The 15490-nt window shown below is 35.7% G+C and overlaps 1 protein-coding gene across 8 annotated transcripts in view; it reads left to right on the top strand.

The window, feature by feature from the left end:
- The first annotated feature begins 369 nt into the window (after nucleotides 1–369).
- The window catches only part of ehbp1l1a (EH domain binding protein 1-like 1a), a 45084-nt gene continuing 29963 nt past the window's right edge, over nucleotides 370–15490 (top strand). For 3 of the 8 annotated variants that reach the window (XM_067399720.1, XM_067399719.1, XM_067399717.1), the window contains exons 1-9: nucleotides 370–1004; nucleotides 6700–6757; nucleotides 7546–7641; nucleotides 8543–8596; nucleotides 8826–9004; nucleotides 11295–11434; nucleotides 11838–11912; nucleotides 13138–13386; nucleotides 14635–14844. In XM_067399720.1, the coding sequence (XP_067255821.1) occupies nucleotides 901–1004; nucleotides 6700–6757; nucleotides 7546–7641; nucleotides 8543–8596; nucleotides 8826–9004; nucleotides 11295–11434; nucleotides 11838–11912; nucleotides 13138–13386; nucleotides 14635–14844 (1165 nt within the window). In that variant the 5' untranslated portion in view covers nucleotides 370–900. The remainder of the gene's footprint in view (nucleotides 1005–6699; nucleotides 6758–7545; nucleotides 7642–8542; nucleotides 8597–8825; nucleotides 9005–11294; nucleotides 11435–11837; nucleotides 11913–13137; nucleotides 13387–14634; nucleotides 14845–15490) is intronic. The other 5 variants (XM_067399726.1, XM_067399725.1, XM_067399718.1 and 2 more) reach the window with 4 other exon arrangements.

Here is a 15490-nt window from a genome sequence, read left to right as displayed (position 1 = left end):
AACAGTTGCCAAAAATGATGTCCGGAGGGGATATTTGTTTTTAATGACCCTACAAGTTTGATTAAACCAGCAAAATATGAGGAAAATATCTTATAATTTTTGTAGAACAAATCAAACTTGTTTAAGGAATTTATCTGGCAATAGCTCACAGGAAAAAAGCACATCAACTACAACATAATCATTATTATTTCATGATTCAAAATGTTCAAAATTTCTTTGTGACAGTCTGACCCAAATTATGTCTGCATAATTTAGCATGTTTCATTGCGTTATTACAAATATATATATATATTTTTTTTACAAATTTTATATTCAATAAAGGGTAAAGATGTCAATTTTCCTTGGCTGGATGATTTGGCAACTACTATATAGGTTATAATTTATATAGTATTTACTGTTTACCCAAAAACTGAATTTTAGTTTGAATTCCAGACCTGAACTAGGTGTCTGAAAGTAATTTACGAAACCAGTGATAAAGAAAGCAATCATTTGACTTTTGAATCAAAACCTTAATATGACTATCAAAATGGCTACGCCTACAATAACTTAGATGTAATAATAAGGCTCTTTTTCATAATATAATTGAATAATAGGCCTATGGATAAATGACTGAATATAATAATGGTGACCCAGCGTTTCTGTCTCCCAGCCACTCTTCCATGGGAGTGCAGGATATGTCAGTTCAACCCAAGTGGTTGGTTATGTTTCCTCAGATCTGTCTGCGCTTATCTTCTGCAGCCTTCACTTTGACATTTGGAGCATGTGTGAATGAGGCGGCGGCGCGCGGAGCTGCCATCCCTGAAACATCGGGGGTAGGCGAAGTGACACAGCAATTCCCACGATGTATTCTTAATTCACTCGTCTCTTCTGTGAGAATTGTCAAATACAAGTGAAGTTATCATGACGTCGGTTTGGAAGAGACTTCAGCGCGCTGGAAAAAGAGCGTCGAAGTTTCAGTTTGCCGCGTCCTTTCAAGAACTCACCGTAGAGTGCACTAAGAAGTGGTAAGAAATGCGATTTTTCTTTTCATTGTCATGTATTGTTGTTATAAAAGCGTAATACTGTATTATATAGTTTGACATACGCTGCCATAAAGTTTGACGCAGCTGCAGTAACACCAGTTGAGCAATCGACACGACGCTATAAAATTAGAACGCAACGCTCCCATTATAAACAACGAAGCTCGTGCTCGTGCAGTGTAGGCATGGTGTAGTTAGAGTCAGTGTGGTGTGATTCTTTAAAGTTCAAGAATTAACAGTATAAGAGGGCTTGTTTACTCTGGCAAGCACATTTATGTTTATAGTAGTGAGTTTTGTTGTTAGTACCCCCGCTTACTTCCGTTTTACTTTCAGTTCTCCTGAACACAGTCATCTTGATGGTTTAACATGAAGCGCATCTTCAAGGACATTGTCATTAGCAGCTACAACACAACTTCATAGGCACTTTTGATGTGATACTCTTTAATGCTGATGCAGATGCTGTTACAAATGTTGATAAATGAAGCTCTGAGCACCATAGCCATGCATATTCCATACAATCATGGTGTAGTTTTTCAAAAATATCATCTAGCCTGTTTGAGCTTCTTCAAGTTTGCCAGCTTTTGTTTAGATTGCAGCTCTTCACACTCAACTGCACAATGTATTTCCTCAACTGCATAAAGTGCATCTTGGGATGCTTTTAAATACTTTTGAAGAGTACTTGTTGCTTGCTTTTCCTTTATATCCTGTCCAATTCATTCATTAAGTGCACAGTTTATTTTCAAGCATAGAAGTATACACTTAAAAGATTTTTACAGTCACTAGAAAGGTAAATTCAGTCAAGTGTGCCAGACTTTTGACTGGCAGTGTGACAAATCCAAAATGACCTTGCATGTGACACTTGTGTCTTAATATGTTGATGATTTGTTCCATATGTAAAGTGATCTATTATGTTAAATGCAATAATTGAGATTATTTCAAATTTAGATTAGATATAACTTAATGTGCATTAGCCTCATGTGACAGTAGATGTATTCAGTAATGGATATGCCATTAAAACAATGATTGTTGAAGGATAATCATATTTCTAATCAGTATTGATGTGATCCTTCAACAAAGACAGGAAATTGTCTTTTATTTGGTTAGAGGCAGTATGGAAAGAAAACACATTAATTGCCTTTATTATTGGCAGAAAAAAAAAGTTTGAGTCTGTACACTGCATGTTGTCTTTTTGACATTTTATACAGTACCACTAAAAAGTTTTAGGTTGGTAAAATTTTATTTTTAAACTCTCTTGCTCACCAAGGCTGCATTTATTTAATCAAAAATACAATAAAAATAGTAATATTTTATAGTAATAAATATACAATTTTAAAATACCTGTTTTCTATTTTAATATATTTTAAAATATAATTTATTCCTGTGATAAAAGCTGAATTTTCAGCATCATTACTCCAGTCTTCAGTGTCACATGATCCTTCAGAACACATTCTAATATGCTGATTTGATGCTCAAGAAACATTTCTTATTATTATCAATGCTGAAAATTGTTGTTCTGCTTAATATTTTTTTTTTGATGAATAGAAAGTTCAAATTAACTGCAATTATTTGGAATAGAAGTCTTTATTGTCACTTTTGATCATTTTAATGAATCCATGCTGAATAAGTAGTAGATAAAAAAAACATTTTGAATGAAAGTGTATTTTATGGAACATTGAGTAATATATTATCAACTTTTCAGTATTTTCATCGGAATGTAAGAGATTGGATAGATTTGACTAGCTGCTGTGATGATGTCGTCTGACTTCTGTGGTCCTGTCTTGTCACATGACTTAATGACTCAGTGACTGACCTCAGAACAGCTGTTTGATTCAATCAGTTAAATGACTCAGCAATGAATGTTAAATGTGGTCAGTGTTACAAGACAGTTAATCTCTGTAAATTGTTCTGTCTTAGTGTTATTATTTTACATAACATTAAAAATGAATGTGTAGTGTAACATTTATGCACTTAAGTTTAAACATTTCACCATCTAGTAGGCTACCTCGAGTGTAAATTGTTGTTTGTGGGCATAAAACTTGATTCCCTTCTTATGCAGTTTTATAGAGGCAGCACCGTGCTTCGGCAGCTTTATATCAATACATGTGCCATTTCCCTGTCTATTTCTGTGAACCCCATGACTCTGTCACCAAGTCGCTTGGCCTCTTGCATCCATTCACACAGCTGCTGCTGACACTGACCTGCAATATGAGACCCAGAGGCCTGTGATTCTCTCTCTCCACCTTTCCTTTCCTTTATTATGACTTCAAAAACCATGTTAACATGCGTAGACATAGTCTAATGTCAGTCATTTGGTTTTCATCAGTTTGAGGAAATTATTTTATAAAAGCACTTTATGTCCCTTTTATTTGACTGATCAGCACTTTTCCAGGTGTGCTATTGAGTGATAGATGTTACAGGTGGGTTACATGGGATGCCTGAAAAGGGTTCTTTATTGCAAATCATGTAGTTTTATATCCCAAGATTATAGGAACGGCCTGGATGATATGAGAGTTGCATAACTGCATATATTCATCGGCAGGTATAAATAGTGTATGGTTGGTCATGGCTTGTACTTGTGTTATTACGTCAGTAATGCAGACAAAACACGTTCCCTTTTGTCATGTGTTTAAAACAAGTATTTAAGCATGGCTGCTGGAAAATAGCTTATAGGTAATTTGGCAAAAAAAAAACAGAAAAAGTGGTTAAAAATCAGGCACTGGAACCATAAACACTTCCATGAGGAAATTACAGTTTTTGTGTAAGATAAACAACTAATCTGATGGTGTTAGTGTAAGGAGAGACAACACCCTCCATTCAGAGAGAAAGAGAAAGAGAAAGAGATCAGTTTGACGTAAACACACACTAGGGAAAAGTAGAGCAAGTCTCAGGTTATACTTCCCACAACCATGCTTAAAGGAAACCCGCCTCACACCTCAGTCATTGTAGCTTACAATTAACTTGCACTCATCTTTTAAAAAGGTAATCTTTTTATTATTAATATAAAGTAAAATATTTATTGTTATTACTATTTTACCTGATGTCCATTTGTAATGTTAGTGGTAAGGGTTTTTTGCATGCAAAAAGTATGCATCAGAAATTATGCAAAAGTAATGTCAATCTCTGATTTTAATCATACAGAATAGGTATTGTTGGCGTTTAAATATAGGCGGTCAAGTATTCATTTGTCTGATGTGTGATAGTTGTAGAAGAATAGAATGAAGTATTGTTTCAATAAATGGTCTATTTGGACAAGGAGAGAAAGTTTTGAGAGGAAAATTACAGCATTTTTTTCTTAGTACAATGAACTCTTTTGTTCTAAAAGATTCCTCAAGATATGACCATTTTAGTCTAATTTATTCAGTTATATGCTGTGCTTCACCAAAATGTTGGTATGGACATATGTTAAAGGGTTAATTCACCCAAAAATGAAAAAAAATTGTAATCAATTACTCACCTTATGTCGTTCCAAACCCTTGACTTTTGTTCATCTTCAAAACACATAAGGAAGATATTTTAAACAAAATCTGAGAGAATTCTGTTGCTCCATTGACAGTCTAAGCAACTACCAATTCACATATAAACACTGATCAGCGAACATATAAACCAAAGATCAACCAAACCTGCTTGACGTGGTGAGAACAAACCTCATTGATTACTGCGGAAGTTCAAACGTGCTGCGTAACACCAGAATGAGCCTCATTGGTTCTTGTGGAAGATCAAACGTGCTGCGTAACACTAGAATGAACCTCATTGGTTCTTGTGGAAGATCAAACGTGCTGCGTAACACTAGAATGAGCCTCATTGGTTCTTGTGGAAGATCAAACGTGCTGCGTAACACTAGAATGAACCTCATTGGTTCTTGTGGAAGATCAAACGTGCTGCGTAACACTAGAATGAACCTCACTGGCTCTTGCGGAAGTTCAAACGTGCTGCATAACACACAAATTAACCTCATTGGTTCTTGCGGAAGCTTATACGTGTTGCTTAACACTAGAATGAGCCTCATTGGTTCTTGTGGAAGATCAAACGTGCTGCGTAACACTAGAATGAACCTCATTGGTTCTTGCGGAAGTTCAAACGTGCTGCATAACACACAAATTAACCTCATTGGTTCTTGCGGAAGCTTATACGTGTTGCTTAACACTAGAATGAGCCTCATTGGTTCTTGCGGAAGCTCAAACGTGCTGCCTAACACGAGAATGAACCTCATTGGTTCTTGCAGAAGCTCATATGTGTTGCGTAACACACGAATGAACCTCATTGGTTCTTGCAGAAGCTCAAATGTGCTGCTTAACACACAAATGGATCTCATTGGTTCTTGTGGAAGCTCAAACGTGCTGCGTAACACGAGAATGAACTTCATTGGTTCTTGCAGAAGCTCATATGTGTTACGTAACACTAGAATGAACCTCGTTCGTTCTTGCAGAAGCTCATATGTGTTGCGTAACACACGAATGAACCTCATTGGTTCTTGCAGAAGCTCATATGTGTTGCGTAACACACGAATGAACCTCATTGGTTCTTGCAGAAGCTCAAATGTGCTGCTTAACACACAAATGGATCTCATTGGTTCTTGCAGAAGCTCATATGTGTTACGTAACACTAGAATGAACGTCGTTCGTTCTTGCGGAAGCTCATATGTGTTGCGTAACACACGAATGAACCTCATTGGTTCTTGCAGAAGCTCATATGTGTTACGTAACACTAGAATGAACGTCGTTCGTTCTTGCGGAAGCTCAAATGTGCTGCATAACACACAAATGAATCTCATTGGTTCTTGTGGAAGCTCAAATGTGCTGCGTAACACGAGAATGAACCTCATTGGTTCTCACATCAAGCTAACATGTTTGAGCTTCCGTTTACCATTAACTGATATGTTTGTTGATGAACGTTTATATGGCAATTAAAGCCTAAATCAAATCTGTTCATCATATAAAGCGACTAAACCGCTCAATTCATATGGATTAGTTTTACAATCTCTTTATGAATTTTCTGAAGCGACAAACTGGTAGTTGCGTGTCTGTCAATGGAGGGACAAAAATCTCTCAGAGTTCATTAAAACATCTTCTTTTGTGTTCTGAAGATGAATGAAAGTCTTATGGGTTTGGAACAACGTAAGGGTGAGTAAATGATGAACTAGCCTTTTATTAACATGTCACATGCTGTGGATGTTGGCCTCTCTTGTCTGCATACCATGATTGGTCTTTCAGTTACCTTTTGAAATAGTAGAGATCTATTTTTTTTCTGTGATTACTCTCTCACGTTACACACAATGTTATCATGTTAGAACAGGAACTAGAACATTTCACTTGCTCTTGAAGAAGCTCCAGCATTCCATGCAATGAAGCTGGCTAATGCTTTCCTGTATGTGGGTCAGATGAGTAACCTAATAACCAAACTGAGTGCACATGATGGTCGTCTACTTCTTCATGCTTAACCTCCTTACAGCAATTCATTAGAGAATTCTAAGTGTATGACTAAAAATCCTAATTACATTTTCACCGTTTCATGTGTCATTTCATATTTCAGGTCTTTGTGAAGTGCATTATAGCTTCAAGCAAAGCTACATGCACACTAATCAAGCTAAATGATAGTGTGTTACATTTACTTTCTGTGTAGAACAGGAGCTGTTGTTTCTGCATTGTAATGTGTTTTATTGTGTGTTGTTTGTCATTCACAGGCAGCCAGACAAACTGCGAGTGGTCTGGACCAGGCGAAATAGACGCATCTGCACCAAGGTAAGAGGAGGATGTGGGTTTTTACTGTATCTGTTTCCGCAATTATAGCTTTCAAGTACTAAATGAAGATATGACTGTGGTTACTTAACAATTATTTGTGTACAAGACAGCTTTATACAAAGTGATACAAATATGACTGAAACCAGTGTAATATATTTATGAAAGGAAGTGCTACCAAACCAGTTTAAATGGCTAATATTTTAGTAGCTACTCGAAAAGTAAAGGTAGAGCACAGCTATAAGTGCAGAACAGCACATAACGGTTTTTCAGTCATGTTTGAGGTGAGATTAGATAGTATTTTGCTGTTCAAGTCAGGATGTGTTCTCTAAATTGAATCTGGTAGCACTTTATTTTACAGTCCTGTGCCCCATGTACATGTAAGTGCAAGTACTGTAAAATAAAGTGCAACCTTGAATCTTTATGAAATTTACAGAGGAAAATAACTCTCAGTATATTTGTGTCATTAGTAACCCCACAGAAAATATCGGTAATTGTTTGCACAGCAGAGGGAAACACTCCCTCCTAGCACACACAAAACAAGTGGTGGCAATGGGATGTAGTTATACTTTCAACACACATTGTTTCACAAGTACAGTGGAATGATTGCATTGATACAGAAGCCTAGTCCTTTCATACATTATTATTCATCATTTTGCTCATGAAAGAACATGCATAATCATTGTCCAGACAGTTTGCATGTTAAGACTTGGGTTTTTTCATTGTGTAAACATGATATGTTTGGGTTTCACCAGCTTTGTTAATAGCAGTATTCTCATTGTGATTATCAGCTTCATGGCTGGCAACCAGGTATCAAGAACCCATACAGGGGGACTGTGGTTTGGCAGGTTCCTGAGAGCGTGGACATCACAGTCACCCTTTTTAAGGTACAGCAAGCATTGCAATGTAAAAATAATTTCATGTACACTACCAATCAAAAGTTTGGGTCCAGTAAGATTTTTATTTTTTAAAGAAATTAATACTTTTATTCAGCAGGGACATATTAAATTCAAAATTGAGAAAAAAAAAAAAAAAAATGCTGTTTCTTTGAGAGAATCCTGAAAATATTCTTGTGGTTTCTTGAGGATCAAATTGGCATATTAGAATGATTTCTAAAGGATCATGTGACACTAAAGACTTGAGTAATGATGCTGAAAATTCAGCTTTGATCACTGGAATAAATTTTTAAATATATTAAACCAGTAAACAGTTATTTTAAGTTGTAATAATATTTCACAATATTAGTGTTTTGACTGTATTTGTGATTAAATAAATGCAGAGTTCTTTCAAAAACATTAAAAAAAATTTACCAACCCAGAACTTTTGAATGGTAATGTATGTTACAGGAAATGGTACGGAGCCCCCGAAGGGACATAGTAAAGGAAAGAAATATGAGACAGGAGGAAAACGTTGTCAATGTTTTTGCATTCTCTCCCGAATGCAACATTTCTCAGGGGAATGCAAATGTTTTTGAGAGGGAACGCAAAGTATTTTGCGTGTGAACACAAGGTTTCCCAGGGGAACACAAAACCTTTGTGAGAGAACGCAAATGCATTGAAATGTTTCCCCCCCCTCCCATTTCATATATTTTCAATCAGCATGTCCCTTTAGGGGCTATGTAAAATGGAGGTCATTTGTGACAATTCTTCAATATACAAATAATAAACCTGCATTTGGTCATTGTTATATAAATATTATTCAGATTCATGTCTGTTGTCCATTATTGAAATTTGAAAAAATGAGGTGAAATAATGAAACCAATGTCAGCAAGTTTTTCTTTCCCTATAGGATCCAAATGCAGATGAATTTGAGGACAAAGACTGGACATTTATCATAGAGAATGTGAGTGTGTGTACTTTGTAATCTCACCCCTTTTATTAAAGGTACTGTTAGCACTTTTAACATTTCTGTTTTGACTCTTTTTTTTTTTTTTTTTTGCTGTTATAAGCTTATGGTTGTTGCATTTATGTTTATTGCTCTTTTGCAGTATTTTGTCCTACCAAAAGACAGCCTCAATTTGCAGTACGCTGTTTTTAAGTAGTCTAACACCATCTCATCCTAACATCCACAGGAAACAAAGGGCCAACGAAAAATTTTAGCGTCAGTGGACGTGAACATGAAGAAGTATGCGAGCGCAACCCCGGCGCAGTTTGACCTGGCGCTTACATTAAAGCCTCTGTCTGTGAAAGTGCTGGATGCCAATCTTAAACTCACCCTGTCCTGTGTCTTCCTGAAGGAGGGCAAAGCTACGTGAGTTCAGATGTTTTCATTGTTTCACTAAGAAGGTGTGTTTCTGATCCTAGATCTGTGTGATGATGCAGAAACATCAGTCCGAGCACAAGACATATATAGTATCAAATACAATTTTATTTACTTTACTTATCTATAGTCTTATTTAGTAAGCCAGCATAGTATATTTGAGTGAAACAGCTTCTCGAACAAGAAAAAATGTAGGGCAGGACATGATTTTATCCATCTGGAATTTTTTTTGGATGGTTGTGTTTTGCTATTGGTCGATCTCACGACAGGACGTGACAGGACGTCCCGCTCTCGTGTCAGTAAACACATCATCAGAAAAGAGATGTCACTGCAAGAGGGAGGGAAAGTTATTTTAAAGGGGTCATGTTCTGGTGAAATGAGTCGGAAGTTGCAACGTTATATTTTAAGATATGGGCCGATAATGTGGAAAAACAATGAAAAAATCTATTTCTTTAAGCTAATTTCAAAGAACAGACTTTCAAAAATAATCTCCCAAAGTTTCGTAGTCCAGATAATTGAGTAAAGGTATTTAAATGGCTATTAAATTTGACATGGTTTTACAAAATTCACTGGAAATGAACTTCTCAACTCCTCTCGTCACTTATGAGCATTTCCTGGTATTCCCTGAAACGTCACTATCTCTGCTCTCTAAATATGGTGTTACATGTTGTATAGAACCAATCAAAAAGCTTAGAAATGTAAACACACTGACATAAACGCTAATTTTTATCAATGGGTAGCCCTGCTTCGACTGACAGGCATGCGATTGGTCCAGCCATTCTCCTGTCAGACTAGCGCGTGCTCTGTGTAAACAAGCTAGTAGAGATTCAAGATTCAAGTTCAGTACTGTATAGTGTATAGTGTAGTGTAGTATACTGTGTGTAAGTTAGTTCTGTTTATTAATAATATTTGAGAAATGTCGCTGTCAATAGAGAAAAAAGTGGCCAAAGCTTTAAACTCACCGGAGGCTGCTAACCTAAGCTCTGCTGCTCTCACTTTCTCTCTCTCTCTCTCTCTCTCTCTCACTCAGACACGCACACACACACACACACACACACCCTCTCTCTCAAGCAAAAATGTAACACCTCTGTTCAATCTTTCTGATTTTAGAAAGTGCCTTATAAAATATTCATTCAAATAAATACTTTAAAATAATTTGAGCTTCAGCCTGGTTTAATAGCATTTATGTATATATATAAAAATGTCTTTGGTCAAATTAAGCTGTAAATAGTTTAAATAGTGTAAAATAGTTTATCCCTTTAAATGCAGTGGATTTTGAAAGATATCAACAAAAAAAACGGGCAAAAAACATTAAAAGCGATTTTCTCAGGTTTTCAATTAAAGAGGGCAGACGACCATAATTAAAATGGGTATATCTTTAAAACGATTCAAGGTATGACTTTGACTAGGATATCATTTTAAAGCTTATTGTCTCATCTTTCCATTGATACCAAAATCTCAATTTTGAAATTTGGGTCACTGTGACTCATTTTGCTGGATCAGGTCACATTTTGATATGTTTTTGAGGTTCACTTATAATATTAAAAAAGTTCCCTGCACAAAAAAACACATAGTCCTCAGACATGATCCATCCACTTGTTTCCAACGCTGGGATCCCTCTGAAGACGCAAACGACCTGTTTAAGCTGAACACCTCAAAGCAAACGTTCTTTCACTCTTCCATTTGTTTTTTTGTCGACAGACTCAAATGCATGGAGTATGTCAGAAACTGAACGCGCATCTGTATACTGTATCCAGTGTAGACAGCTTCAGTGATTATAATGGGTTTTGTTTGCTTTTGACTTGACGCTCACAATCAGTGTAATCAAATGTCAGCCATTAACCAACTGAATGCCAGTGGGCGGGGCCTATGGTGAGATGATGTATAACTATTCGTCAACGTCTTTCTCAGTAGGCAGTCATATGCAAATGTGTTGCAGATTCCTCAATACTAAACAAGCTGTTTTTGGAGCTTGATTAAATAAATGATTTGTTTATAATGAGGAGGACTTTTTAAGCTCTGAAACTTGCAGGATGTTTTAATGGTAAAAGTCCTCTTATATGTCAAAATATCAAGGCAAATTTGTTTTCTCATGTCACGACCACTTTAATTAAAGATTACGAGGGCACATGAACAAAAAAATAATCACGTGCATGGATAAATCATTTTCAATCAATACTGCAATATTATATTTGAATGTTGTTGTGGACAAGGGGGCTTGGAGTCAAAAAGGGTTGAGAACCACTAAGTATTAGTGCTGTATTCTGTATTGTGTATTCAGTGATGAAGACATGCAAAGTCTTGCGAGTCTGATGAGTTGGAAGCAGTCTGATATTGGAAACCTGGATGACTTCAATGACAGTGATGAAGAGGAGGACAAAAGACTGAGTGCAGCAGTGAAAATGGCCACAGCAGTAATAGGTAATACTAACACACACTCACAGTCTTATATATGCATACTAATGTATCTTGAAGCTAAGAACAGAAGTTTGGAAACAAGTTTAGAAACAGGCATTTCCTGTTCTGAAAGGCAAGTTTTTATGCATTGTTTCCGGGTTTTAGGTGAATTGGCTAAGAGGTAGACAGCCTGGTGGTTGTTTGCTGTTTTTAGAACTGCTGTTTTTTGGCTGTGTTGAGTTGAATTTAATGTTTGCTTCATTTTAATGATGTATTTCAGATTTAAAAGTACCTTTGGCAATGACTGACAAAGAATCTCAAAATGTTTTGTCTCATTCACATTGTAGACTCATATCATTCTTTTCTCAAATGGTCTCTTTCTTTTTCATTCTTTGTCTGTCGCTCTGTTCTTTCGGTCTGTGCTCAGCTCCTCTTCCTCCTGCTAGGAGAATACATGACAAGGCCTGGAGACCTGCTGTAGACACAGGTCCCTCTGACACAGGTAGCTTTCTAACGGCTCTGGCTTCTTTTTCCAACTATTCCAATTTTCCATTAAATATTTCTTTAACACTACAATATTCACTTGAAGAATTATGAGGTGTTAATATTCAGATTTTATACTGCTTGATTTGTATCATGACGGTTTCAGATTGGCAAATGATTAAAAAATTTGAGGCTTGGTAGTGATAACTGTTAATTTTAAACTGTAGTTGGCTGATATCCATTCATTTGCATTATTATTTTTTTTTTTTTTCAGTGAACCCCTTTATTAAGTTATATGCTGTAGAAAAATGCACCAATTTATAAATAATACTTCTTGTTTGTTGTTTATCATTTATCATATCTATCTATCTATCTATCTATCTATCTATCTATCTATCTATCTATCTATCTATCTATCTATCTATCTATCTATCTATCTATCTATCTATCTATCTATCTATCTATCTATCTATCTATCTATCTATCTATCTATCTGTCTGTCTGTCTTTCTGTCTAATTTTATAATTGTAAAATATAAATATTTAGTAAAAATATAATTGTATATGTTTCTTATTGTTTATATTTTATATTTATAAAATTTTATAGATAAACCATGGGTATTTTTGTATAAATGTTTGTTTTTGTATAAATGCTTGTAAAAGAACCATTTCACCCCTTTAAGTAATACAAATTCAAAATACAAATTTTACACTTAAGTGCACTCAATATTAGTTTAGTTGTGTATTAATTAAACACAATATTGTTACTACTTATAAAACCCAAAACCAGAAATTTAAAGAGATCATGAATACCACGCCAACCATTTCAAATCTTTCAAAAGTTTCACTTCTTCTTTATGTTTTATTAGAAACTATAAATAAGGTAGGAGAAACAATGCTTTTTATAACTCGTGTTGCTATACAGCATTTGGGCAGACTGAATTCTTGGGCCTGTTTTGTATCTGTCAGAGTCAGAAAGTGGGTGAAATTGCATAACACATTCCCATGACCTCAGCATACCAGCGATCATAAGTTCATGAATGTGAGAGTTTATCTGAGATCTGCATCTCTTCCTGGTTTCTCTCATTTTCTTTTCTTCTGAATTATTCCTTGCTCATTTGAGTTCCTCTTTGTGGATTTTTTTTTTTTTTGCAACCTCTTAACTATACTTAAATAACTACACATCCATTCTTACTTCCTCTGTTTTTGTCTGTTCCTCTCCATGATCATCATCATTTCTCTCAGCTCATTCTGAACCGGATCGGATGAGCTGTTCCTTCATTACACCTAACGTTCCTCTCCAGTACCGCCCCCTGTCAGTCACCGCTCTTGACCCTTCTGCCCCGCCCCTCTCCACTTCCTGTGTTCAACCCCTCCGTGCTGCAGGCAGTATCCCGCAGACACGCCCCTCCCCGTACGCCTTCACTATACCTGCATTCACACGTGCTCATCCTCCTGCCCTGCCCAAAATCTTCCATCCGCCGACTGGCTCAGGTACAAACACTCATCCACCCAGTGCAATGCAGCAGACCCTCACACATCTGTGCTGGTCTCCATCGCTGCACTGTGTACATGTCCATACCTCATAGATCATCCACAAACTCACTCTACTGTAATTACTTATTTTCATCATTAATATTTTTAGATAGTTTGGCTTGTTTTAAAGGTGCATTAAGCAAGTAATTACAAAAGGTTTTAGACCTAAAGAAGTGAATAGTACCATGGAAGCACATTTTCGCCTTATAGAGTAAATAAAATAAAATGACTTTATATACCATGGTTTAAAAGTTTGGGGTCAGTAAGATTGTTTTATTGTTTTTGAAAGAAGTCTCTCATGCTTATGAAGGCTGCATTTGTTTGATCAAAAATACAGTAAAAACAGTAATACTGAGAAATATTATTACAACTGAAAATAACTTTTCTGTTATATAATATTTTAAAATGTCATTTATTCCAGTGATGGCAACGTTGAAATTTTCAGTCCAGACTTCAGTGTCACATGATCCTTCAGAAATCATTCTAGTATGCTGCTTTTGTGCTCAAGAAACATTTTTTGTATTATTAGTGTTAAAAATATTATTATTATTTTTTTTTTTCAGAATTGTATGAATATAAAGTTCAAAAGAACAGTGTTTATTTAAAATAGAAATATTTTGTAACAATATACATGTCTTTAGTGTCATTAATTGTATTAATTAATAAACTGTGTTAATTATTTCAAAATTAATTTATTTCAAAAATTTGGAACCATAGTGTATCTCATAAAGTCTCTATATCTTGCAATTACAACTTTATATCTCACAGTTTGACTTTTTATCTTACATTTTGAGTATTTCTTATTTTTAACTAAATTTATGTTGAATATCAACATGAAATTCCTGCATGAATACAATTCTAAAGTCCGCTATTTCTAAATAACGCAAGAGATATAAACAAAGAATTGATTAGAAATTTCTGTTTCTGAAATTGTTTCTTATTCTGTAGAGGTATCAAGCGTAGAACATTTATAAAATTACCTGAATTTGTTCATCAAACTCGCTATATATTCAGCTTCTTTCACCATTCCTGCCCTGTCACAACTTGATCTAATGAACCTTATTTACCTCAATATAATGGGTGTTTTTGCCTTCATTAAAACACACAGATCAACAGATTTACAAAATTTGTAGCTTTCTTTTTTTTCTTTTTGTTATTTTTCTTATCATCTCTTATCATACTGTCATTTTTCCTTCTTCTTTTAAGTTGCTGTATCTGTCACTCAAAGGCCATCTGGAGGTCTTGCTAACTCTGAGTTACTGGAGAGCAGTCGCTCTGCTGAGGGCAGTGCAGTCCCTCTCCCACTGCCCCTTTCTTTTCTTCCTGGGATTAGCACACCCTTCTCTCTTTCCTCTTCTTCTGCTCAGTCCTCCTCATCCCCTCAGCAGACCCCTCTACCTGATGTAACCCAGACAGGTAATGAGTGTTGCCCGCAAGTCAGAAAAGATGGTTGCTGTAGCTTGTAAATACAACCCGAATTCCAGAAATTTTGGGAAGTTTTTTAAATTTGAATAAAATGAAAACTAAAAGATTTTCAAATCACATGAGCCAATATTTTATTCACAATAGAACATAGATAACATAAATGTTTAAAGGGAGAAATTTGACACTTTTATCCAATAAATGAGCTCATTTCAAATTTGATGCCTGCTACAGCTCTCAAAAAAGTTGGCACGGGGGCAACAAATGGCTGAAAAAGCAAGAAATCTTTAAAAGATTTAGCTGGGAGAACATCTAGCAACTAATTAAGTTAATTGATATCAGGTCTGTAACATGATTAGCTATAAAAGTGATGTCTTAGGCTGCGTTTACACTGGCACAAAAAAATCTGATCTTTTGCTCACATCTGACACAGATCGGAATTAGTTGCACACGTGTAAACACAAAAATCCACACGAGATCCGTTTTTTCGCATCCGATCTGAGCCACTTCCAAATGTGGTTTTAAATCTGATACATATCTGATCTCTGGACATGCGACCTACGTCTAAACACGCATATCCGATTCCCATTGGAATTCCAAGACACCACATGGCGAGGGCGGTACGTTTGCTTACTAAAGG

This window comes from Chanodichthys erythropterus, chromosome 11, assembly GCF_024489055.1.
Source record: "Chanodichthys erythropterus isolate Z2021 chromosome 11, ASM2448905v1, whole genome shotgun sequence".
Taxonomy (NCBI): domain Eukaryota; kingdom Metazoa; phylum Chordata; class Actinopteri; order Cypriniformes; family Xenocyprididae; genus Chanodichthys; species Chanodichthys erythropterus.
The sequence above is the reverse complement of the archived record's forward strand: the minus strand, read 5'-3'. Positions and strand labels throughout refer to the sequence as shown.